The 26,028-nt window shown below is 38.1% G+C and overlaps 2 protein-coding genes and 1 long non-coding RNA gene across 8 annotated transcripts in view; 2 read left to right on the top strand and 1 right to left on the bottom strand.

Annotated features, from left to right (window-relative positions):
• The window catches only part of MYEF2 (myelin expression factor 2), a 33,630-nt gene extending 13,711 nt beyond the window's left edge, over window positions 1–19,919 (top strand). For 2 of the 6 annotated variants that reach the window (XM_037395261.1, XM_037395262.1), the window contains exons 2-17: window positions 3,617–3,846; window positions 5,069–5,121; window positions 6,387–6,394; window positions 6,504–6,597; window positions 7,457–7,648; window positions 8,315–8,468; window positions 8,886–8,935; window positions 9,019–9,082; window positions 9,232–9,333; window positions 9,532–9,582; window positions 9,657–9,725; window positions 10,013–10,111; window positions 12,729–12,800; window positions 14,011–14,213; window positions 14,323–14,374; window positions 16,219–16,927. In XM_037395261.1, coding sequence (XP_037251158.1) covers window positions 3,617–3,846; window positions 5,069–5,121; window positions 6,387–6,394; window positions 6,504–6,597; window positions 7,457–7,648; window positions 8,315–8,468; window positions 8,886–8,935; window positions 9,019–9,082; window positions 9,232–9,333; window positions 9,532–9,582; window positions 9,657–9,725; window positions 10,013–10,111; window positions 12,729–12,800; window positions 14,011–14,213; window positions 14,323–14,374; window positions 16,219–16,382 — 1,657 coding nt within the window. In that variant the 3' untranslated portion in view covers window positions 16,383–16,927. Of the gene's footprint in view, window positions 1–3,616; window positions 3,847–5,068; window positions 5,122–6,386; window positions 6,395–6,503; window positions 6,598–7,456; window positions 7,649–8,314; window positions 8,469–8,885; window positions 8,936–9,018; window positions 9,083–9,231; window positions 9,334–9,531; window positions 9,583–9,656; window positions 9,726–10,012; window positions 10,112–12,728; window positions 12,801–14,010; window positions 14,214–14,322; window positions 14,375–16,218 lie in introns of all 6 variants that reach the window. The other 4 variants (XR_005105403.1, XM_037395260.1, XM_037395259.1 and 1 more) reach the window with 4 other exon arrangements.
• On the bottom strand, window positions 17,078–25,560 carry SLC24A5 (solute carrier family 24 member 5). Its single transcript, XM_037395269.1, has 9 exons — window positions 25,462–25,560; window positions 25,115–25,291; window positions 23,636–23,719; window positions 23,441–23,544; window positions 23,022–23,122; window positions 21,964–22,247; window positions 21,034–21,240; window positions 17,988–18,089; window positions 17,078–17,427 (listed from the first exon to the last, which is right to left on the bottom strand). Exons 1-9 carry the CDS (start codon window positions 25,544–25,546, stop codon window positions 17,105–17,107), a joined length of 1,467 nt encoding a protein of 488 aa, XP_037251166.1. The 5' UTR covers window positions 25,547–25,560; the 3' UTR covers window positions 17,078–17,104.
• On the top strand, window positions 23,469–24,401 carry LOC119151405. Its single transcript, XR_005105407.1, has 2 exons — window positions 23,469–23,566; window positions 24,126–24,401. It is a non-coding gene; the product is annotated as an uncharacterized LOC119151405 (long non-coding RNA).
• Window positions 25,561–26,028: the final 468 nt, after the last annotated feature.

Genomic DNA, 26,028 nt, shown 5'->3' on the forward strand with positions numbered 1-26,028 from the left:
CATTAAATTGGAGGGGAGTCCTGGTCTCAACTTGCACAGTTCCCTAAGTTTATGGTACTGAGCTGTGGAACTGTTGTAACAAAGCTAAACTCAGCTGTGTGCTTTGGAGTTGTGTCGTGGACTTCTTGCGTTTCTATCTCTGCTGATCTTACGATTTGTATGGACACTTGTGAGCAGAGGAGTAGAAATCTGTTTTTAAAAAAACCCCAGATTTTAGGGCTTTCATGTTGATTTATCTTGTGCTTATTATTTTTTAGGCTTCTAGTTTTGTATATGGAAACCTTGTCTTTTGTTTCCAAAACTTTATGGAAGTTCAAAGGTGTTACTTTTCAAAAGGTAAAAATTGCTCTTTCTAATCAATGGAGGACATGCTTTTTAAAAAGAAATTAATGTAGGCATGTCTCTTTCAACCCTAGAAATCTGCTAGTGTTTTCACAGGCTAATGTTAATTAAACATATAAAATGATTAGTTCATACAGAAGGTAAAGGGTAGAAATCACTGTTGTTTTTCCCCCAAGAAAATGTCCACTCACGGTTTCTGAGACTGTCTTCCCTGTAGTCTATAGGTGACTAATGTGACATCGCTTTGAATGTGTTATTTGATTAAAATTATTTTTTAATATTCAAGGAGAAGGGTAGGAGCTACATCCACAGAAGGATCTCTGCCTCCAGCTTGTTCGCTGGCTTGCGTTGGTTTTGACTCATATGAGAGTTTTGCAAGAAGGATTATTTATTTTAATTAATCCTGTATTTTTAGGAGACTGACTGTGATCCTCAGACCTAGGTGAAGTGTGTTCTTGTTTCCCAGATGTAAGTGTTTATGCTCACATCTTCTGTGGTCTCTACTGGTTTGTACAGCCAGGTCTTGTACAGCCTCTGGATTCTGTATGTGGAGACCTGGCTCTTCCTATGCACCACACTGAGCACCCAGGGGCTGTTTCATAATCCTTTAAGCAGGAAAGAGCTTAAAAGGCTAGAGAGAATCCATTGCTTTAATCCTAAAACTTAAGGAAGAACTCAGATTTTGCTAGGAATCTCATTGGGCAGGAGTTTTGCATTCACAAATGGGACTGGATTGGAAGGAGCTGAACTGACAGGAAAACCTGATACTCTGCTCTTTCCCTCTCCTCTCCCTCTGGCTCCCTCCAGTTCCCTGCATTGTTCCCTCCATTTCACTTCATTACACAGCCACACAGGAATTGTACTGCCACAACAGACAGGATGGTGTGGCAGAGGAATGATGCAGAGGGAAGCTGGAGGATGCTTGAACCAGATAACTTGTTGCTGACTTCATTTTAAATTTTACAAATATTTAGCCCAGAGGAGTGTCCATGCATTTCTCCGTTGCTAATCCTTTCTTAATCCACTAGTAAATGCAAGGACTGTGAAGTTCATATCATAGGAGTACTTTAAAATTGGGGAAAAAGTCGTGGGAGAAGTATGGATGTATTTGAATTTATTCCTCCCTGAAAAGTGCCCAAGCTTTAGTAGTAATATCTTCAGCTTCATGAAAGGCAATTTGTATGTGCTTTTGAGTGCCATTTATGTGTCATTTACTGCTTTGTTAATAACTGCAGAGAGCTGAAAATACTCATTGCAATCAAAATTGGTGATCTTGCCATACATTGTGGTTATAAAACTGAAATGCCTGTTTTGGCTAATTTTACACCAGAAACCTTTCAACCTGTCAAAATGAGATAAAAACTAAGCCTTCTGAAATGTGGGAAAAATTGTAAAGACAGTGATGTAATTTAAGAAGGTGGGTTCACAGTCGATCACTTTTGACAGTCCTGCAGGACATTTCCTTGTAATTGATCTAACTTTGGTGGCTAATGTGAAAATAAACATTGGTGTAAAAGTACTTTTAAAATTTCTGTGGTGGGTTGACCTTGACTGGACATCACGTGCCCACCAAGCCTCTATCACTCGCTTCCTCAGCAGAATGGGGCAGGGGGAGAAAATAAGATGGGGAAAACTCCCCGGACTTGTGGGTCAAGATAAAGACAGTTTAGTGAAGCAATAGCAAAAGCTGTGCAAGCAGAAATGAAGGAAAACAGAAGATGTTATTCTCTACTTCTCATCAGCAGGCAACGTCCACCCACTTTCCGGGAAGCAGGGCTTCAGTATGTGTAGCAGTTGCTCTCAAAGACAAACATAGTAAATAATGAATGGCCCCCCTTCCTTCTCCTTTCTTTTAGCTTTTATGTCTGAGCAGACATCATGTGGAATGGAATATCCCCTTGGTCAGCGTGGGTCAGCTGTCCTGGCTGTGTCCCCTCCCAAGATCCTGTCCACCCCCAGACTGTGTGGGGGTGGTGGTGGGAATGCTGGAGAGGCAGCCTTGGTGCTGGGCCAGCGCTGCTCAGCAGCAGCAACACACTGGTGTGTTCCCACCACCTTTCTGGCTACCAACACAAAGCACAGGGCTACAAGGGCTGCTGTGGGGCTCAGCCAGACCCAGTACAGTTTCTCATTAGCTGTGGTGAGATGTGAACTGGACATTGATGTCTATCTCTTAAGTAGCACCTGTAAATGGATCATGTTTGTGTGGGTTTATCACTGAATTCTTTCAGTTCAGCAGTTCACTTTTTTAAACTAACAATTCAGGCACCTTGGTTCTCTGTTAGCATGCTAAATCACCTCGTGATAGTAACACTTTCAAGAGTGCTAAAGAGTTCTTGCTATTTCATCTCATTATCTTCAAAGTGTCTAGGTTTTTCAAAGTTGAGATTGGGGCTGCTTTAGGGGAAGCGAATTTTCCTGCATTTTCATCTAAAAATAAAAAGATTTTTAAAAGAGAACAGCTGCTGCTGCTGCTAAATTTTTGAAAGACTGAGGGCCAAAGTCTATTATGTTGTTGCTTCTAGTGGATAATACCTGGTGACTTAGTTAGTCTTAGATGGAGAGCATACCTTAATACAGCTATTTCTTATGCATTTAGCAGGTTTTCAAATTCCAGTAGCATTAAGCAGTGAAAGTGAAGGAGCATTTTTTGTTCTTAATTGAATTTTAATTTTTGTCTAAAAGCAGACTGGCACAAATTGTAAATAAAAATTATTTGTGTGGTGAATAAGATGTAATTTGATTTACAACCTATTAAACTTTTTATGTCTTACTACTATTACATTGAATGAAGTATACCAAGCTGTTAGTTAGGCTGTTTCAACTCTCACTTCTGTGGTGAATGTCATCTGAATTAGCCAAGTCTGATGTGAAAATTATTGAAGCACCAAAGCATGGGTGCTGTAGCTTATTTTTCAGCTGAGTCATTTGATATTTGTAGTTTCATAGTACCGTCTTGCTGAATCTTGACAAACATAATGGAAATGAGATGTAACTGAAGTGGAAAGATGTACTTTCTTTACTTAGAGTAGTGAGTAGATATACTATAACATTATTTTTTGTTCTAGATAAAGCAAAAGTTTTTGAAATTAGACTGGTAACATGAATTTATTTTTCCTTATTTGAAAAGCAGTGTTTAACATCCTGGAAGTTCTAATAGCATAGGAGTTATACACACACACACACATACATATATATATGTATAGGGTGTGTGACACTCTACTGATCCAACACAAGACTAATTTTGTTTGGCCTTTTTTTTTTTTTAATGTAGGGATAATGATGAGACGGCAAAAGAAGAGAAAGCACCTGTGAAAGAGAAGTACATTGCAAAACCGAAGGCAATCCCTTCTCTTGGAAACAAGAATAGATTCCATCCCTATTCAAAGGACAAGAATGCAGGCACTGGAGAGAAGAAGACTATTAATCGTAATAGAGTTTTTATTAGCAACATCCCATATGACATGAAATGGCAAGCTATTAAAGATCTTATGAGAGAGAAAGGTAACTTATTCTTTATAATATACTTCACGGAGAAAGGGGTAGAACTTAAATGCAATGTGTATGTCCTTTGAGCCACACAGATTTGATTTGATGACTTTTTTTTTTTTTTTTTTGGCCTTTACTTGGTACATCTATCTCCCTTCCCCCTCTTTCATCTGAGACAATTGCATTGCAGGGTAGAATGGGTAAATGAAGTGCTTGCAATCTTCTGCCATTCTAGTGTGACAGTAGAGAGTATATGCATGACCTCATGACTTCTTAAAGAGATTGTGTTTCGTCTAGTTGTAGTCTTCGTAGATTTTTTTTTTCTTTTAAGGGCTATTGTATTTAAGCAACACATTTAGTGTGTTAACATGAATAATAAAGGATGTCTTTCAAAAGTTGTTTTGTATTTCTTTGGTGGAATCTGGCTGTGGTATTAACTTTGTCTGCATTGTCACTACTGCCATGACTGTTTGTCTGGAGATTTGTATTAAAAGCTTGTTATTATAGTTGCAGTTCTGCTAGAGTAATCTTAAAACCCTAAACATTTTCTTTTGAGTTTAGGGTAAAATAATACTAATACATGAATTCTGTAAAAAGTTAGTTCTGTGTTTTCCTTGAAAAAATGATTCTTCAAAAGTAATGCAAAGCACACTTGGCTTTTAGGCTGTGAAAAATGCCAAAACCCCCCTTCTGTAACTGCTGGTTTATCTGTTGTAAGGTGACGTGACTATTTGATTGGTTTATTTACTGAAACTTCCTACTTAGAAAGTGAGTGGCTTGCTGTGAAATATTTGATGTGTAAATTTGGTTATTATTGAAGGCAAACGTATGATTGAAGACATTCAGGTAGAAAGTCACCTTAAAACAGGTGTTGTGAGTAGGATGATAAATTTAACACTCTCCAGTGAACGTTGACGTTTCATTTGTTAGGTTAAGGGACTGTGTATATCTGAATTTGTTCACCAACTATATCATACTGGCCAAAACATGATTTGTAGTATGAATTAGGTTAAATATAGTTGTTTGTTCTTAGCTTTTTGAGAATGTGGCTGCTGCATATTTCTGAAAATTAGCTAAATTTTATATAGCCATTGACAGGAGGTACGCTGGTCTGGTTTTGATTGTTGGTGAATAATAGGTGCTTCTCTGTAGAGTTGTGCACAGGGGCACAGTAAAGAAAGATACTGGTGTTAAATGCATTGTCTCTTGGTATTTTCCCTTTGTATGTCTTATGTAGTTGGTGAGGTTACATACGTGGAGCTGTTTAAGGATGCTGAAGGAAAATCAAGGGTAAGTGCCGTGGGCAACAATCTGCTAGAGGTTTAAAAGTTCCTCAGCAGTTTTATTTTTGTATAATACCTGTACCAGTTATTGGGAAGTAAGTTTCATTTTTACACTGATTTTCATCAAGGTAGCCTTGAGGATTCTGTATTAGAAGTAGTCTGACACTTTGATGCAACTCACGCTAGCTGGCTGTAAAGGACAAAATACTTCTGTAAATGTTAACAAATGGCATTTACTTAATTCTTCTTGTTAGCCAACATCTTTGTTTTGGTACGAATCTGTTTCATATGAAGGACCTTCAATAAATCACTGATCTTATTTAAATTTTGTTAGTGTAGTATTCTCTTCTTGGGGCCAATGAGTATAAAATGTTAGCAAAGAATATACTGTTTGAAGTGCCTGATTTGACAGCTTTGCAGGGTTGGTACTCTAAACACTGGATTAATGTTATTTGCTTTCTTAAAACTAAATGGATGGAGATGGTTGGTAGCCAACAGAGTGCCAGCAATGAGGCACTAAGAGTGAAGATTGTTAAAGCTCTTTTGTCTTCTTAAAAATAGTCAAAAGTTTGACCAATAGTAGGTCCAAACCTGCAGCGAGAACACCAGCAATGCAGGTTTTGGTCTTAACTGAGGTTGTATCCATTGTTGTAAATGACTTTCTTTAATGCTTGTTAAAACTAAAACATGCTGTCAGCTTTGCTTTGCTTAAAGCAATCCTCAACTCTTTGCTTTATTAGGAGGATTCTGGTGCAGTCAATAAGGTTATTTTCTTACCAAGTAATTTCTCAATTATGCTAGTAATACTGAAGAGGTATGCAGACTCCTTGTTCATCGTACTGGTATACTTGATGTAGGTAGATGTGAATTTTGTAGTCACTGGACAGCTTTTAATGACACACTGAGTGTCTTGATTGGTTTTTGGTTAAGTTTTTGAGTTATTTTCTTTCCACCCTTTCCCCTCCACCTCCTCTCCCCAATTGTCCGTACATGGATCTGTGTGGCATTTTTCCAATTCTGGTTTGGCTCAAAGAGAATATAAGATAATGTATTCTCTTGCATTTGAAAGGTATGTATGTTGAGAAAGTAGGAGAAATTCAGATTGGCTACCAGTAAAGAGCATGTATTATGGATTTTGAAGCTGCAAATAACTTCAATAGTTATTTAACAGTGAGCTGGGATCTTTAACTGGAATCTTAAATGTTCTATTATATGTGCTGACTGACTGCTTTTTTTTTTCTCTTTACATATGATCACGAATCATGGATGTAGGGTTGTGGGTAAGTTTCTTTTTCTATGTGTGTTGAATCTTACGACTATACAAACATTCTGTTAATTTTAACATTGTAAACTTTATTTTAATACTCTAAATGTTTTGTTCTCTCTAAGTGTGGTTGAATTCAAAGATGAAGAATTTGTTAAGAAAGCATTAGAAACTATGAACAAATATGATCTTAGTGGAAGACCCCTGAATATTAAAGAGGTATGGTTATTGCTACTGCTTTTAACTTGAAATAGTGAAGATACTAGAACTACAGAGATGGCAGTACAGTGTTTTGAACATCTTAGCTGTGTAATTTCCAGTTTAATTTTTTAATGACATTTTCTTCGCGGGCTAAAGTCCTGTTGGCCTTGGTACTATGCCGAGTGAACTGACAAAAAGTGTGTCCTAAAGTCAAAATAATCTGTTTTTCTTTAAAACAACTTCATATTCTTACTTTAATGTCATTAAGTCTTTCTCAGCCTAAATGATTCTATGTTTACATTGCTTACCTGCTTCAAAATATGGCACAGAATGAGCTGAGTATCAGACTACCACTACATATGTGCAAAAATGGGGCTGGAAGTAGAGAACTTGTGCTGACTGGAAAGTGAAATTAATGTCAACATTTCTGTTGTAGTGTTGTAGTATATGATGGTGTCTGATGCCGTTCTTTTTGTCCTGTTACAACTTCAATAATAGTATTATTAAATAAAAAAAACCAACCCAACAACCTAATTAAATTAATTCAGTTCTTGGAAGAAGGTGCTAGACTGACAGTCCTTTAGATTGAAATCTTTTCTACTTGTCCATAGGCTAGGTACAGCATGTGAAGTGGCAGTGCACGCTTCCTCAACAAGTGCTTTGCCAATATGCCTCAACCCTCATCTGAAAGGACCCACCTCTAGAGGTGAGGGAATTAGGTCTCCATGCTCATTCAGTTCTTGATCCCTCTGACATGGACAAGGATATTAGTTGATAATTTTGATGGGTTTATGTAGAATTTCAAATCGTACTTTTTTGTTTGTTGCCAGTCCTTTTGTTGATGATTAAGTTGGCTTTATTTTTGCCCATCTTTCAGGATCCTGAAGGTGAACATGCTCGTAGGGCATTACAGCGTGTAGGAGGACAGTTTCCAGGAGGACATGGACCCGATGTGGCACCTGGAATAATGAATTTGCCACCTTCTATTCTCAATAATCCAAACATTCCTCCTGAGGTTATCAACAACTTGCAGGCAGGCAGGCTTGGGTCCACTATTTTTGTTGCTAATGTAAGTTTAATTTTTTTTTTATAACTGTAATATTTGATCTCTAGAAACCATCTTATGTTCATGCATAGTTCAGGTTTCATATAAAGAGGAAATGGGAAATTAGTTCACAATTAGTGTATTAAGCTAAAAATGTTGGCTATGTATACAGCTTATGGACATGAAAGATAAGTTAAACTCTTGAGGCTGACATACACTTTTAATTATTGCACAGTCATCTGTTGATTTGAAAAAATATTTTATACATCTTTCCACTATAAATTTATGGTTGCATTTTTTTTTAATTAAATGTATGCTTCAGTTTATCTTGCTAGTTACTTTAGACTAACAAACTGTTATATTGGAACTTTTAAAGTTCTTTATTTGCACAAAAGAACTATGGCTGCAAGAGGACTTACGGGAGTACAGCTGCTCTTGACAAGAACCAATCCATTTCTGAATGTTAATATGCTAATTAAAGTAAAATATGTGCATGTAGTGTAAATTGTTGCTTTTAGTTGACATTTTTTGACTTGATTGCAGTGTGTCTATATTAGAAAATCCCGGCTATTTACATATATCAAGCATTTTGTGAAGCTGAAGGGTTACAACAATGCAGAAAATCTCTTCCAAATGTACTGGCAGAACAGAAACATGCTCTGAAGTCACTAATGTATTTCTGTGTGTAAGCTTGACTTTAAAGTTGGGTGGAAGAAACTGAAGGAGGTATTCAGCATTGCTGGAACTGTGAAGCGTGCAGACATCAAAGAAGATAAAGATGGCAAGAGTCGAGGAATGGGAACAGTTACCTTTGAACAAGCGATTGAAGCTGTTCAAGCAATATGTATCCTTGGTTTTAAAAAATAGCTGGTCAAATACGGATTAGTCTTTAATAGCTTCTGATAGCGTCGTTTTGCAAATGGTACTTACTTGCCTTGTAACTAGTATGTAGGGACTAGAGTGTAATACTGTGCATATATGTTTTTGTTAGTGACTGAATTTACTGCTGGAGTCTAAAAAGGTGTTTCTGATAATGTTGAACAAGATTAAAATATGTGGGAATGTGATGTGTGAAACTGGCTTTTATATACATAACAGCTTGCATAGTTTCTGCTGGCCTTTGAATTGGCATTCTAAAGATTAACTAAGGAAAGGTAAGACTCCTAAAAATGGTACAGAAATAAAATAAGTTATTACAGTGAATCTTCTAAAATAGTTAAATTGTCTTCTGTAGTTGATTTCTTGACTTGAATTTCTTCAGCTATGTTCAATGGACAATTCCTGTTTGATAGACCCATGCATGTTAAAATGGTAAGTTGCTTACTTTCTACCTTACATGTCTCTTTCAAAACATTGAAAGGATCATATTATGACATCCTTGGTTTTTTTATCAGGATGACAAATCGATTCCTCATGAAGATTTCCGTGTTGCAGACAGCAAAACTTCACAATTACCTCGTGAGTTCACACTGTTTCTCCTCCTTGCACTTAATATATGTTGATACAGTCTTTTTGTTTGTAGTTTGTTTGTTAGTACTTTTGCTTACTGTGGTCTCTATGATACAGAGGAAAATCTTTTTCTTGTGTTACTTGTTTTTGTTTTCAAGGTGGTCTTGGTGGCATTGGTATGGGACTCGGACCAGGTGGACAGCCCATCAGTGCAACACAGTTGAGCATGGGTGGTGGAATGGGGACCGTGGGTCCAGGAGGTAAATCTGTGATCTTAAATTTTGACTTTTACAGAGCTTTAAGTTTAACATTATCATTTCTGTGTTTGGAAGAATGACATACTCTTGACAAAGCAAGCCTTGTGTAGTGTTCTTTTGAGATGTTAACTGCCTCTGCGTTTTTTTAAATCAATTAAGATCTTACCTGTCTTCTAAAGTGTTCGTCTTTTTGTTCTAAAGGTATGGGAATAGACGGTCCAGGATTTGGTGGAATGAATAGAATGGGAGGTGGTACGTATAGTCAAGTTCTTTGCATTAAGTATTTTTTTAATATTGTATAGAAAGCACCCTTCCTTATTTTACAGGACTTGCTGGATTTCGTGGAATTGAAGGAATGCCTAACATGGGAGGATTTGGAGTCAGCCGAATGGGAGGTAGGTGAACATTGTTCCTGTACACTTAGTAGTTTGCTAATATTGATTAAAAGCCCTTTCTTTTGGGATGGGTGATGTAGATGAGTTCAAGGGAAATACAGTCAGTGGCATGAGTAGAGGCATAGGAGCTGGTGTGGGAGTTAAGCATTTAGTAGGCGCCTCTGACTTGTGCCTTAAACCCACTTCTATTTAACCAACCAGCTGTGAAACGAGTGTTGTATAAACACCAGCTTAGATATATGTTAACAGAATATTTCTGGTGGTTTTTTTTGCTTTGTTCCCTACAGAAATGTTCCGTGGTGGAATGGGAGGAAATATGGACCGAGAATTTGGTCGTAGTGACATGGCATTGAACCGTGGGTTTGGAGATTCTTTTGGAAGGATGGGTATGGTAACTGTTAAATTTCCTGTGGCAAATTGCAACATACTGGGCGAGTTTTACTAGAAGAAGAAACTTGGTTTCACTGGGTCATCTTCGTCTGTTCCTTCTCCCCCGGTCATTACTATAAGGATGTAATCTGAGTATTTATTATAGTTGTTGCTTAGAGTGGAGGTTAAAGTGTGGGGCTTTTTCCAGTCTGTAAAATATATCCAAAAATAACAACTTAAGAAATGCATTTGGCTTCATACTGTTAACTTTGTGAGGTATTGAGTCTTTTGGGTATTAAAGTATACACTTCTGGTAATTGTGAAGAAGCTGCCCATGTACCACCTTTGTAACTTCCAGGAGCCTGCTTTTGCAAATGCATGCTGGAAAATTGTTTTTACGGCAAATAAGGTAGCATTGCATGGGAACAGTGAATTTTGGTGCCCTCCGTTTTCTTCCTGCTTTCTGAGCTCAAGCAGCTCGGAATGGGGTTTATTGGCCTTTCCTGTAACTGAGCCACTTTGTTTTGTTTATAGGTCATGTCTTGTTGGCAGAGTTCATCTTGTTACTTTTGGGTTCCCTCAAACAAGATACTTTTCTCTCTTAAGAGACCTGGGAGTGCCAACAGTTCTTGCCCTTTGTTACTATACTTTTACCTGGATGAATGCAGTATAGGAGACAGGTTTCCTTCCCCCTCCTTCACTGTAACTGTCTACTTGCAACATAGGATAAAATCTGTTTCTTAAGGGAAAATCCAAAGCCACTTCAGTTATAAATGTTCATGCAAGCAGTAGACTTCCAAGTCTTCTGGTAACACACATTGGTTTTGAAATGAATGATGTGGCCACTGTGAGAAACTGATGTGGGAGTCATTCATTCAGTAGATCCAGCAAGCTTCAACTTAAAACCAATCAGCAATCTTGACATCTAAATACTATTCTGAGAACCAAGATAAGAGTTTCCCAGCTTTTCCTTAAATAATGGAAGGAAATTGTAGGGTTTTACAAATACAATAGTTAATAGATAACATATTTAATCAGGGAAGACCCTAGTGTACTCCTGTTGCTATATTTATGTTAATGGCATCTTAAATGCTGTGAGTGCGTTTTGCGTTAGTATCCTGCCAGTTTCAATGAGGGCAACTTAAAGACAGTCTTTGATTGGGCTATGGCATCAATTAGTGAAAATGAGGATGTTTGATTTGCAACAGAATCATTGGAGTTGCTGTTTGAATAGCCAAAATTTTGAAGTATCCAAAAAATCAAAGGTTGTGTCATAGAGCATCTCTGAGTATATAATTTTTCATTGGTGAAAAGCCAGTGGGGGGAAACTACAGGTAAAGGATGTCTCTAAGGTCACAAACAGCTGAAATCTTGCTGATTAGGATTATTTGAGCTTTCAGGTTGTTTTTTGGGTTTTTTTTGAAGTGCATCTTAGACTGTTGGAGAGACTTTCGTTTTTCTTCTCTTTGAAAGAGCAGGTGTAGCAAACAACTAAGGTTTTCTAGCTCTGGAAAACCAGCAATTTTTGTTCTTTACAATTCTTTTTAAGGGCAAAACCCAGTCATGTTGACAGAAGTCTCAAAATTTGACTTGGTGTTTCATTGCAAGACCGTCTCTGGCCTAATGAACAAGTAATAAGATCATCGTCATATGCAAACCATTGGCTGAAGCACTGGGAGTAATCCTGCTGGTGTTGAAAGAGGGTAGTTTTTTTTAAACAGGCTAGTCCATATTTTTTGAGGTCTTGGTATAGCTATGACAGCATGTTGTCTGGAGACAAATATTTCCCACAAGAGACTGGCAGGGAGCAATTGTTGCTGTTTTGAACCGTGTGGAGAAAACAAATCTAATGGAAGACTCAGGATGACCTTTTTTAGATACTAAAATGATGGTATCTAGCCAAAAGATGACAGTTACAGATCTGTTTTCCCATAAGTAAAAACTGAGCTGTTTCTTCTAGGTGTGAAAATCAAGCAAGAAAAATGCAGCTGACAGTTGCACTCTGTTCTGCAGTGACAGGAATGTAGTTCTTTTGAGTTTCTACAATTCTAGAAGCTCCCTTGGGATTATTTTCCTGAATATTAGCACTTCAATGAAAAGAACTATTTTTACCTCACTCTAGAATCAGTCTCTGATACCATTCTGGAGATTCCACAGTTCTGCAAACAGCTTTTGTTAAGCATTGATCCCCTTTCTTTCTCCTTTCTCCCCACTAAATTCCATCAATTCATCTTCATCTGCAGTAAAGACATTGGGAGAGCTGCTTCTCACTTTTGCACTGGTTTCCTAAAAATGGGAGAAACTAGGTCATTTCTGTACTATGAAGTTCAAATAAGATGAACCCTTCAGTTTGGAGGCTGTTCTTCCCAATGTGGGAAATGGCTCATTTAGTTTTAAGATATATGTGCTGCTGACAGACTGTCAGAGGGGGAGAAAAGCTAGAAATAAGTAAGAGTAGCTTAAATCCTATAATAGAGAAGGAGGAACTTTCCTATTTAATTTAAATAATAAAGGCACAGTTTCAAGTGTTCTGTAGAAAAGAATTGCCGGGTAACGTTGAGCTCAGCGTGTGCTTTGTTGTCACTAACTGGTGGTTTCAGCATATATCACTTTGTTATTTTTTTTCCTGTTTAGGTGGTGCAATGATTGGTGTTTTTGCAGGAGGAATGGGAGCGCCTAGCATGGGCCCAGTAAGATCTGGAATGAGTAGGTTAACTTGTTTCAATAGAATGTAAATGCATAGGCAATGTAATGATATGGTGTATGTGTAATTGTATCAGGGAATTTAGTTGTGGTGTAGTGTCTTGCCAGTGTTGGAAGAAGTAGAATTCTGTTGCATGTGACTGCAAGTCTGATAGTCTTTAAAGCTGTTTTGTTGAGGTAAAAGTTCAGAGGAAAACTTGCTAATAGTCTTTCCCTGAATCTTCGTTTTGAAATGGTTTAAACTTCTGGCTTGGGGGGAGAAGTGATTCAAGTAAACTTGCGTTCCAGAAAAAAGACAAATAGGCACAGTTATTTTTGTGAACTTCATGAAGCTGAACTTCAGTAATCTTTCATAACTGAAATAAAAAATCAGCCTTGAATTTCAGATTATCGCTCAGTTTAATTTTGTGCAAGGCTCCAGTACTAATTTTGTATTACAGCAAACGTCTGAGTTCCTCAGGCTAGAGCAGATGAGAAACTAAAAATCTCACTAGTGGCAATCTTGAGAGGCATAAGGCTTAAAGAGAACGTCCCTCATGAATGATCTTGATAGTTACGCTTTACATTAATTTTTAATTATGAATCTAGACAGGTTTATAATAGGATATTTGAATGCCATTGATGTTAGATCTTTATATATAATATACATTAATATATTTCGTTGTGTGTGTCATAGGAAAGTCCATGCTCTTCACAGTACTTGAAGTAGCATCTGTTCTCTGCCAAATACGCTTTCGCTAGAAGATTGTGTCATTAAGTGTGGGTACAGCTGCACTAAGTAAAGCTGAATGTGAATGCAGGAAGCAAAATGAACAAGCATATATGGTCAAGTTATTTGTGTCTTGACATTGTTGCAGTTATTTACTTGATCTCTTTTTGGTACAGGTTACCAGGATTTTATTAATAAAACCGGACAGCCTTTAAATGTGAATGCTTTACTTGTGTTCACCGTTTTACTACCTTAGTGTGACTAATAGCTTGGTGCAGTTTGGTTTTTACTTTTATTTCAGAACTGACACTTTGTATCTTCCAATACTAGCCATGCTACTAGATAAATCACTGCGCATGTATGAAGCTATGTTTTATATTAAAGCAGTTTTATTAAAGTTATTTTCCTGACACAAAATAATTTTTTAAATTATTTTTTTTAAATACTTGCATGTTTATTACTAAAAAGATTTTTGTTTTATCCTCCTTTTCTTCCTCTGTGTAGGTGGTGGAATGGGTGGTATGAACAGTATGGCTGGAGGAATGGGAGTGGATCGGATGAGTTCTGGTTTTGATCGAATGGGACCAGCTATGGGTGGAGGCCTGGAAAGGAACATTGATATTGATCGAGGATTTGTGCCTGGCCCGATAGGAGGTGGCATGAGAGAAAGATTAGGCTCTAAAGGCAACCAGATATTTGTGAGAAATGTAAGCATCTGAATACGTAGAAACATGAGCTTATTTTGTGTGCATGTTTGATTACATGCTCTTTGTCTCTTTGTAATATTTTGTTATCAATAATGCTTTTTTATTCTAGCTTCCTTTTGACTTGACCTGGCAGAAGCTAAAGGAGAAATTCAGCCAATGTGGTATGTATATGAATGAATCTTAACCCTGCTCAGCTTCATCGACTTTGTGTTTTATATGGTGTTTATTAGATAAGGACAGGAAGACAACGTTGTTGCCTTATCGTGAAGAAGAATCTGGCTAGCTTAGTCCTTCTTACTTCCCCCAGTTTTCCTGAGTTATATAAATAATGTTTAGGCATGACATAACACACGAGCCCAAGGTACAGTATGGGCTCTGGTGGCTCTGAGCGCACATCTGCTATAAACCTTTAACCCGTTCTACTTACTAATTACTCTTTGAGCTTTTTCTTTTTTGAAGCAGGTATTATGTATCCACTGGCCAAAACAGAGTATATAATGTAGCATTTATTTTTAGACAAATGCATGCAGGGACCTGGGCCGTCCAGGTTATGCATTGCTTCCAGAAGTGGTGCTGCATCAAATCAAGAGTTAGCAATTTTGCCAAAGTGGCAGATTGTTTTTTATTCAAATAGATGATCCCGATTAGCATATTTGCAGGCTGTACTGCTTCCTCTTTATGTTAAGAAATAAAGGCCCTTTTTATATAAGATAAAGGATTGCTACAAATATCCAATAATTCTTTTGATTTAATTCAGAAAAGCTGTTTTTTCACAGAAGTATATGAAAAATGAAACTTGGATGTAGAAATATGATTATTTTGTTTTGAAAACATACTTTTAGAATGGAAAGCTTTAACTGAATTACAGGATGGCTTTTCTTATTTTGGAGAGACAGAAAAGACAAAACATACTAAGACAGTCTTCATACAGCTGTTTACAGATTTGATATACGTTAGAACTTGCAGTTCAATTATGAAGAATTTTCAGGTGTTCACATGTTTTTGTAGCTGGAGGATACAACAAAACAGGTTCTCTTTTTTTTTTTTTTTTTTTTTTTCTTAAGTCTTAACTGCCTGGGCAACTTTCAGATAGTTCAGAATTATTATTTTTTCATGATCTCCTTGGCAACTAACAGATGTAATAATTATGTTGAATTGTTTTTAAGAATTATAAGCACAAATATAAGCAACAGATTGTATTCACACCAGTATTGTAAGGAAATATAAAGACTGTCTCTATGTTCAGTTTCTTTCAGTGAAAGGCTGGTCTTCTATGATATTTAAAAATAAAAAAACTATGTATTTTAGGGGAAAGTTTATTGTTCCTAGTGGTATCTGGGGGCTTGGAATTGGTGTGCTACAACATACCATAAACAAAAACTCATTAGCTTCCAGGCATTGGACATTCTCTGAGGTACCAAGACATCTAGATAAAAACGTTGCCTCATGAGTTGAGTGTCCCATCTCAAGAAAATGTTTCGGGGAATTTAATAGTACATGCTACTTGCCACCAGTCCTAGCCTGGTAACTTTACTGTTTTCAAGTCTTTTAATTTTGCCGTGCAGCTTCTTTACAAAATCGCTTGATTGTTGTGATTGCTTGATAATGTTGTGGTGAACATGGTGGACTGGATTGAACTGTAATTCAGTTAACACCTGATGGTAGTTACACTTCTGGCAGTCGGTAGAATGCAACACAAAACTTGCCCTTAGTGTTATAGGGCACTTTGTTTCAAGTTTGAGGTCAAGTACAGGCATACTTTCATCTTACGCTAGGGTGAAAGAAGGATTTGAAATAGTGGATCTTAATTTGGATTCTTCACTGCTGTTTTGACCTGTGTCACCTTCCCTGAATAAGTGAATATACCATCAGTCTGAAAGTGCTGATTTCATACGTCCCCTTAGATTATATTTTAAAATGGTTGTTTTTGTGACTTCTGATGAGTTCTTTAAGTTGTTAGTGCACTGAAGACTTGAAATAACTGCTGTTTAACTTATTTATTCAGGTCATGTAATGTTTGCAGAAATAAAAATGGAGAATGGAAAATCAAAGGGCTGTGGAACAGTCAGATTTGACTCACCAGAATCTGCTGAAAAGGCCTGTAGGATAATGAACGGCATAAAAATCAGTGGCAGAGAAATTGATGTACGCTTGGATCGCAATGCATAATTTAAAACTGTGTTCAGGAACATTCCTATGTCTGTTTAGCTTCTCTTATCCTAGTAAGTCATTTTTAGTAACATTGTATGCTTACAAAAACTGTAAAAAGGAACTTTTAAATCCCACCAGCCTTTAACAGTATAGTGTTTAATATACTGTGATACTTGTTAACTGAATCTTACTATGTTTGGTTTTTAAAGACAATTTGCCTGATTTTTGTTGTTTTTTTTTAGAGGCACTGAGCACCTGCAGGTCCCTGTAGACCGTGGAAGCTTTGGATGCTCAGCGCCTTTGGAAAATTAGGCCAAGTGTCTCTAGTCATTCAGTTTAAATGAATGGTTATACTGTTTTTAATAAAATAAGCCATTTTCTCTGTTAATCTCAAGATTGCATAGTGGGATTTGTTTAGTGTTTTCTGATTTTTATTTTTTTCCCCCTCAGCGTGTATCAACATTGTAATGTAAAAACTAGATGTCTTTTTTCAGAATTTTGGTTTTATATGTGCGTTGTAGTCATACTGTAATTCTTGACTCTAAAAGAAAGGGCTCCAATTAGGCTGTGATGTTTTCGTTCTACTTAATATTACTGTAATGACATGACTTAGTTCTGTAAATAAGATTTAGAGCCCAATGGGAGTTTTGATTATTTTTTTTTTTATTTTGACTAAATGAAGAAACCAGTCTTTCTCTCCTGCTTTTTATTTTTTTCATCAGTATAATAACTGATTAAAACTAGTTACCACAGACCCTTGTAGGATTGTTGCCTATGATGCCAAGTTCATATAAAATTGCTAAAACAGTAAATACTAAGTACAGTACAAGACAAATTCCTCCCAACTTTTTATCTATTTTCCAGCCATTCAGATGAACTGCCAGAAAAATAAAACCAACAGAACAGATAAGAGAAATGGCTGTGTATGTCAAACCACTGCTGTTCACTTCTATGGGTCCTGATGTATTTATGAAGGCAGTTTTTATAAACCAGGGTATTCCCAAACAGAGCATATCAAATACATTGGATCCTACAATGTTAGACATAGCCATATCTCCATTTCCTGTAAAAGAAGAAGTACAAATAAGTCTGCTTAATTGTATTATACGAAGCTGCTAAACTGTTTTGGAGGAACAGGCTGTCAGCCTTCAGTTTCTTACAGAGCACCCTTTTCAGACTTTGCATTGAAAGAATTATAGTCACGATTCTACAGAATATGGTTTTGGGTACCACAAGCATTAAAATAAATAATATAAAAAAGGTCTCCCTAAATCACCAGCATCTGCACAGTTGCACTTAAGATAAGCTAGACAGGCTATTATAAAATCCAGTCAAGTTGAAAATACCAAGACCTACAGTTCTGTTTTGCAGTAAAACTAACACTTGATCAACAACAAAACAAACTAGAATACTTCTCTGAGATACTGAGAGGTTTTTAAAAGTCTGAGCCACAGCTGCTTCAGGTAAGCTATTTATTTATTATTAGTAAATTAAGCTCTAGAATTCGGAGCAAAACTTTTGAAGTTACTCCTTGAATTTCTGGAAATGTTGACTAGAATTCTTTTTTTCTTGGTACCTTTTAAAGACATGCATTGGAATGAGCCTGAATACTAAAATCTTTACCTTTTCGAGCCACCAGCACGCTTGCAACTGTATCTGGTACACTTGTTCCTGCTGCTAGTAATGTGAGACCCATTACTGACTCTGGAATTCCCAGTGTTTCACCTGCAGTTGATAAATAACGGTAGAAAATGCAAGTATGTTTTTAGTGTAAGTTTCATCTGAAGAAGTTGTTTTGGACTTTGTTTGCTGGAGAAAGGATTAGTAATCATACAGTCATTTCAAAAGGAATGTGTCAGCTAACTCAACTAAATATGAAGTGACTGAACCATGAAATAGTTAAAAAAAAGAACAACAACAAAGAAAGAAGTCCTTGTTCTTCAGTCAAATAGAAAAAGAATTGTAGTATAGTAACTGTCTTTAAGTTCCTCAAAGACCTGCATGGAATGTCTCCAGTGGTCAAGACAATAGCAATTATTAATTTTCTTGTTTCAGATACAGTAGAAGTTTAAATACCTAACAATTTACTTTTTTTTTTCTTTTTTTTTTTTTTCCTTGTAGAAAATATAATAATGTCTTCTATGTTTTTGGGCATCTCATTGTTAGTGCTCAAAGCTCATGAAGCAATAACTATAACCACCCTCTTTAAAGGTAGGGGGGAATAAAGCACATGAATTTACTTGGGGAGGAGGGTCATTGGGATCATTACTACAGTACTGTCTCTACATGGCCTTACCATTTCACTCCAGTTAGAAAGTTCTTTTGTTGGATTTTGAAGAATCAAAATGCAGAATTTTTATATGACTTTTAAGTGCAAGTAATCTTTTAGAAGTGTGAGTTTCTTCAGGTAAATACTGGTTTAAATTAATAAAAGTTTAATTGTTACTGAAACAGCAGCTTATTTTTCCCCACTTGTTTTTTAGCCTTACATGTCCTGTAAGCGTATTAATTTCTCACTTAAAATGCAGGGATTCAGATCTTCAAAACTGTTTTAGCAGCTGTACCATTCAAAAGCATCGATACGCTGAAGTATTTGATACCTCTATTCAAACTATTAAGTTACTAGTTTTTCTTAAACTTTTTTGTTCACTAAAAAGTACCTTAATATTTTTTTTTTTAAATCTGAATTCTTACTTGCAATATTTGAACACTAATAAGAACAGTTTTCTTAAAGTAAGAGGCAGTGCTCTGTAAACTTAGGTCAGCAATGCTTGCCTAATACATACCAGCTTAGTCTAGATCAGCCCAGTAAATTTATGTTTGAAACTATTTGTTGGTTCAGAGGGACTAACATGTTCCTGTTGCAGAATTTGTACTGGTATTTATTCTTCCATCACTGCTAATGTAAGAGACTTGTAGGATGAGGGACTGACAAGATCAGCTTTTATAAACCATTCAGGCTGGAAAATAATAGGGTCACGCCAAGCAAACCAAGGTGAATACAGCCTTATGTACCCAACGGTAGTTTGTAGCCCTCTGAAGGTTGTAAGAAAGAATTTAAACTCAGGTGAATCTAATTTTTCTGTTATTAGATAGATTTATTTCCATTTAATGTGTAGTTGTTTTTGGGTTTTGTTTTGGGTTTGGTTTTTTTTTTTTTTTTTTCTGGCAACTGACCATAAAAGAGAGAATGGTCTTATTTTTCTAGCCTTTAGTTAATTTTGTGCATTGGTAGCAGTATCCTGCTGTAAGTAGTCAAATTTTCTTTGCTAGCAACAAAAAGGTGTACTAAGTTAGGTTTGTTCTTGACCATCAAAATTTAGTCCCCAGCTATGCTACCGTCATGACATTCTGATAGGCTGTATATGCAATGATAGAATCTTTGAGTCAACCTTCATGAAAGAACCTGGACTTGAATGTAATGTGTGTGTAACTTTTAGCATTTTAACGTGTAAATAGAACATATTTGACATAGAAGTAGTGGGCCAAAGACCCCATATTGCTTGTGATGGCTCTTCAAATTGGACTAACACTAATACACTGTTTGAATCTCCAGTGTACCTGCTTTCATATGAATTAGTGGTTTGTCTAGTAGAACAGCCATAACTTTCATTTGAATCCTGTTTCAAAGGCTTCTAGCATTCAGACAGTAAACCCTTGCCCTTTAGTTACAAGTGGAAAATTATTTGGCCAAGGAGTGAACCTGGTGGGTGTTTTATCCAGTGACCTACTAGTAATTTCTCAAAGGTTTATCAAACGTGTAGGTCTGTTTCTGCACTGAACAAGGAGTTATTCATTGAACTTAAGTTGAAAACGAGTTTAGGGTGCTGAACTAGCAGAACACTTGAGTAGGATTAGTGAGCTATAATGTGGAAATGGCAAGCTTTGTAACATTTTGTTCTTGTTTAGAGATTTGTTTTCTGCTTGTTCTTAAAATGAAAAACTGGATTTTTTTTTCAGGCTGACTGGAGAAACAGTGAAATGAGGAGACTTTTAGTACCTTAAGATATTTTTAAGAGAATGTTTTTACACAGAAGTTCATACCCCTTCTGTCACTTAAATGCAATTCTTTCACTGCTTCACTTTATGATGCACAATTGTAAGAGGTATACATATACACACCCCAAGAATGTTTAATAAACGCATGATGCTGTAGTTGAAATAAAATAGGGCAAAAATTTGGGAGGCTTTTTTGGCAGTTAATGCAAAATCTCTTACTGTAGTGTTCGAGAAAAATGTAGGTATAGAGATAATGAATCTTCTGCAGAACCCTGAACTTTAAATTTCAGTCTTGGTGGATTCCATGTTTGTCTGACTTCAGCTTGACTAGTTTATTGCTGTGTATCTGACAGTATCACTTCTTGAAGCAGTTTAATGAAACTTTTTTTTAATATAGGCTGGGTTTTGTAGCTATGTAAACATTCATGTGATGGTAAGCAGTCTGAAGCAGCTAAACTCTGAATGGTTTTCTTTAGATGGAAGAAGGTGGCAAACTAAGCAGTCAAACATAAGTTTTTATTGGTTTTGTTTGCTGTGTTTTTTACAGCAAAGTATGTGTTGCTAAACTGACTGTTAATTGTGGAAGGGAACACTCTTTGCAGGGAGAAAACTTTTTTCAGTGATTCTAGACTAGTTGATTCTGTATAGCAGCAGCACTTTAGGTACCTACCTGCTATTGTTACCATCCATACAAGAACGTAAGTTATTGCAGAAATCCATGCTGCTGAAATTAAAAATGTCACCATGAACCAGTTCCTCCAAAACTGTCTTCTGCAATCTGGTATAGTCAAGTAGAATAGTGTAATAATAGGAAGGGATAACACCCACAAAATTCTCTTCATGTCTGCTTCAGGCATGGTGAAGACACTTGGATGATCTGTTGAAGAAAAAGTAACGATTTTAAATTGTAGCATTAAGTTTGAATCCATAGCTTACAGGCATATTACTGGCCTCTGCTTGTGAGAATACTGGGAAAAGGTAAAAAATACTTCGAAGTTCTAGCTGTAGTCTTACCCAGTATCTACATCACACTGGACAAAACTCTGAAATGTTTTACTACCATGTCACTATAGGAGAGAAATAATGTGGATGAAAAGCAAACTTTTCTGTAAAGGTTTACATAAATTTTTACCAAGAGTAAGTACCAACTGCTGTTTTTCGCCTAAGTAAAGAGGAATCTGATGATCTGTGGCTACATCATAGCTATTCCTCTACTTCTGATATCATGCATATTTTTGGCTACAGACCTACCATTGTCGTAAGAGAATAGTATACATTAGTACTGTACCGATGTGTCTTTCAGCTGCATGTTACAGTGTTGCTGGGAAGTTTCATATGTGCATTGCAAAGGCTGATGGAAGTCTGCTGTTACAACTGACACAATGAGCAACTTTCCTAGCATTCCTCTAGCAGCTAACTTCATATAAATACTCCCACTCTGATTTTGCTTGATGTTATATTCCAGGGAAGAATCATTTAATTAAATACTATGCTGGAGGTTTTTTGTGAACAAAATCTTAGTGTATCAGAATCTGCTTTTATTAGTACTAATGCAGACAGGCATGCGGAGCGCCAGAGACAACTGTAATAACACTTATACCTGCAGAGATTTTATCAAGCCCATGCAAGCTTGTTGAAAGTTGGGAATAGTTCAGCTCATCCTGAAAAATTCCACTATCTGTTCTCGACTGTTGACAAATCAGAGGTCCGCTCTCTTCCCTCCATCCAACCAGTGGCTGCTGCTCAGCGTTCTCTTCTATAGCTTTTGTAAAACATGTACAGCAGGGACTGAACTTTTTCATGAGGTATTGGTTGATTTTAATGTCAAAACATAGTACCAGAATATAGCACCCGTATGTCAATAATAAGGATGCACTTTCATACCTAGAATGAAAAAATAGATTTTACATAACATGTAATATAAAGATACCCTCTGACTCTCTTAACTTGCTAAAATGGCTGTTGTAAGGAGAGGGAGAAAATTTGCATGAGTAGCAAAAGGAAAACACACAAAAGCATATATTTGCAGTTGTATGGCTGGTGTTATGGAAGTTCATGAGTGTCCCCATGTCTTTCAGGAGTTTGATTAATACCCCTCCCCTGCTTAATCTTCTTTGTGTATTTGTATAGCTGCATGTTTTCCAGGGTATCTTACTGATGTTTGCAAAATTGAGACTTCATATGATAGAGAGGGATAGTATGTGCTATTTTGAGTTCAAAACTTCAGAGATCCGGTGCTGGACCTGAGTTGTTGAGGCAACAGGAGTTTCGGTGTTGATGGAAGAGTTAAAACATCAGAAGCTCATGATCCGCTGCTTCCGGTAGACAAATGTTTTTCTTAACAGTGATGCTATCAAAAGAAAGGCTCAAAAGGAGTAACCTATGAAGACTAATTGCTGTGGCAGAACAGTTACAGAAATTGTGAAGTCTGTACAGACAAACCTATGCAGATCAAACTTCATAAATATGCAGGGTTTGAATGTTTAGTTAATAATCTTTTACAAGCATTGTGACTTTCTGTTTTTTGAAACCCACAGGATGTTTATTTCTGTTAGTGAATGGCAGTTCAGGCTACTTGAAGTTCGGGGTTTTTTTTTTTCAAAATGCTGTCTCACTAATCTCCAGTCAACATGAATTCGACACTACTTGTGCTCTTACCAGTAAATTCTGTTGTCAGATATCATCGCAAGGACCGCCGCTACGCTAATTGTATATGCCAGACAGTCTCTAAACAGCGGCCAACAGGATAGCCTCGAAACCTGCAGATCACAGATTCATTTACTTTTCTTAAACTTGTCTGTAATACTTTCACTAAGTGCTGTAAATGCTGCATCAATATGTTGTTTCTATATTATGTAAAAATTTAAGATTCTTAGGAATGACTTGAGTATGATATTTAACAAGGTAGTGTTTTTAAAAACTTTCATAGCAAGTTATCTTAACTGATTACATGCTGGTTTTGCTACTAAATAATAAACTTGGCAGTTGTCATAGTAAGTCTCTCTTGGCTTTTGTTGGTAAATGAGAAAGGATAACCATTGGCTCTTAGGAGCAGAACTATCAGAGTTGATACATACCACGCTGGAAAACAGCCCGCAAGCTGCAGAAATACCAAGAAGATTATAGATTGCTGATCCAAGGATGGTGCTGACGCCGATATCTCCCTTTGTCACGAAGACTCCTATAAGGAAAATGACTCCCTGGTATGTTTCAGTTTGGCATGCAAGGAAAAGAATTCTAGATTCTGAGGAATCAAAACATATGTCTCTTACCTAGAAAAGCAGTGACAAGCTCTGGAGCAGAGCTTCCAGCAGCCATAAAAGTTGCTCCAGCAACATCCTGAGAGAGGCCAAGGCCTGAGGATAGAGCAAAATAATTGCTTAAAAGAAGAATAAAATAACTTAAAGTAGTCTGTACCCTTTACTTGCATTAGTGTATAATGTTAGAAGCTACTGCAGTTTAATAGAATGAAGTTTGCTTACTTTCATACAGTTAATACATTTATTTGAAATTGGTAAAATAATACATTGAGAACACAGCCTCATTTATTGGGCTAATTTATTTCTAACTTTATTACAGAAATCAGTGTAAATACCAGAAAAGTACTGATAATACAAGAGACTTGGGCATGATCTTGAAACGTAAAATAGGCATATGTGTGCAGGCTTTATCTGTTTTATATGGGTAATAATTGTGGGGAGAGTCCTTGGACTCTGGTGTGATATTGCTACATGATCCATGTCAAGTCTATCTATCTTCCAGGGAAATCCATGCTACTGTGTCTTCAGAAATACTAGTTAAATTCAAGCCAGTGCTACGATCTTAAAATCAAATTTTCACTTCGTACGGACAGTATAAGAGCCTGTGTCTTGCTTGAGTGAAATGAAATTTTTGTTCTGGTAAGTTGACTGTTTCTGAAATGTAACCAACATTGTGGATTGAGTTCTGCCCGCTGAGCACAGGGGTGTGTGGCTAACTGTGGAAAAAAGTCTGACAAATGCTTATTTATCATCAATAAAATACAGCTGTACAGCAGTGTTTAAGCTTACATTTTCTGTAAGTGTTCTGGTCTGGAAAATGTTTTCCAGTGTTCAGGGATAAGTTTCCCTGGGGTGGGTTGTTTTTTTTTTAATTCTTGGCAATGAAATACTGAACTCTCAGCCAAGACCATCTCTTTCAGTGATAGTTCAGAGGAATTAATTACAGGTTTGTTAGACTACTTAGGACAGTTGTATCCGTGGTATTCCTCCCCCTCCTGCATCCTGCCTTTAATATGTAAACAGTAGGTCATCCTGCTCCTTGCTGACTACTTAGAGAAATACAGGAACTGGCAATGTACTTAATTCCCATGTTTTTAATATAGGGAGAGTTTTGGTTTCTTGGTTTGGTTCCCTTCCCTCCCTGTTGTGGTTTTTCCCTTTTGCCGGCAGCCTGGACGCATTGTTGCTCACCCCAGAGTCGCCCATCAGCTCAGGTAATCCCGAGGAAGGTTTACCATTTTCCTCCAGGCACAAGGAAAGCAAATTTTAAACGACTGCCTGTGCAAAGTCTAATCAGAGTATGGATTTTTTTCAATCCCTATCAACATATTGTATCAAATTAAATATTGTATTGGTAGGTCTATGCACGGACACTGAAACTTACGTAGTTTTGCCCGCGGAGCACTTGTAACTTGGAAGCTTTTTAAAAAGAGACTGTTCTACAAAGAGGTGCTTAGTTTTGCAGGGAAAAGACGGGGGATGTTCACTTACATTCGCTGATGATCTCTAGCGAGGGTAGGAAGTAATCGTCGCACACGATGGACACGGCCAGAAACATGTAAAGGATAATTAAGAAATAGATAACGATCCCTCCATCCTTCCTCTCCTGCGGTGTAAAAAATCCTTCAGGAAACTCCGATGAAGGAAGGACGCAGCCGGTCCCGTTTGCTGAAAATTGCGCGCAAAGGTGTTACGCCCCGCAGCGCCCACCTGCCGGGGGCCTGCAGCCCAGCCCTCCCCGCGCACCGAGGGCCCGCGCCGGCGGCAGGGCTGTGGCAGCGCGGGCGAGTGCGGCGGGCCCGGGCGGGGGTCCGGCAGCAGCGCCCCCCGCTCCCTACCTGCGTCTGCGGCCAGGCGCTGGGCGCGCGCGGCGCGCGGCAGGGACAGCAGGGACAGCAGCAGCGGCAGTAGCAGCGCCCGCATCGCGGCGGCTCCCAGCGCGGCTCTGAGCGCGGGCGGCCGGCGGCCGGCGCTAGGGCCGGCGGGGTCACGTGAGGGCGGCCCCCTGCCCCCCGCCCCCCCCCTCCCATGGGCACCGGCCACCCCCCGCGCGGGCCGCGCTGAGCTCCGCGCGCGCCCGGCCCGGGCCCGCGTTCCCGCCTCAGCCGCCGCCCCCCCTTCGCCTTCGTGAGGAGAGCGCGGGGCCGCGCCCGTGGCTGCGGGGCCTGTGGTGCGGGCTAGGGCTGCCGTGCGGGGGTGGGCAGCGGCAGGAAGTGCACCGAACCTTCCTCCCCCGCTTTATTCCCACGGACCCACCGACCTGCCCGGGCCGGGCCGGCCCCGCGGCGGGGACCGCGGTGCTGCTTGGCCGAAGGACCGGGCGGGAGCGCAGCCGCGACCTGCCGCACAGGCCCTCCCTTCAGACCCGCTTCACTGAACCGCTTTGTCTGCTGACCTTTTCACAA

Source organism: Falco rusticolus, chromosome 7 (genome assembly GCF_015220075.1).
Source record: "Falco rusticolus isolate bFalRus1 chromosome 7, bFalRus1.pri, whole genome shotgun sequence".
In the NCBI taxonomy this organism is placed as follows: Eukaryota; Metazoa; Chordata; class Aves; order Falconiformes; family Falconidae; genus Falco; species Falco rusticolus.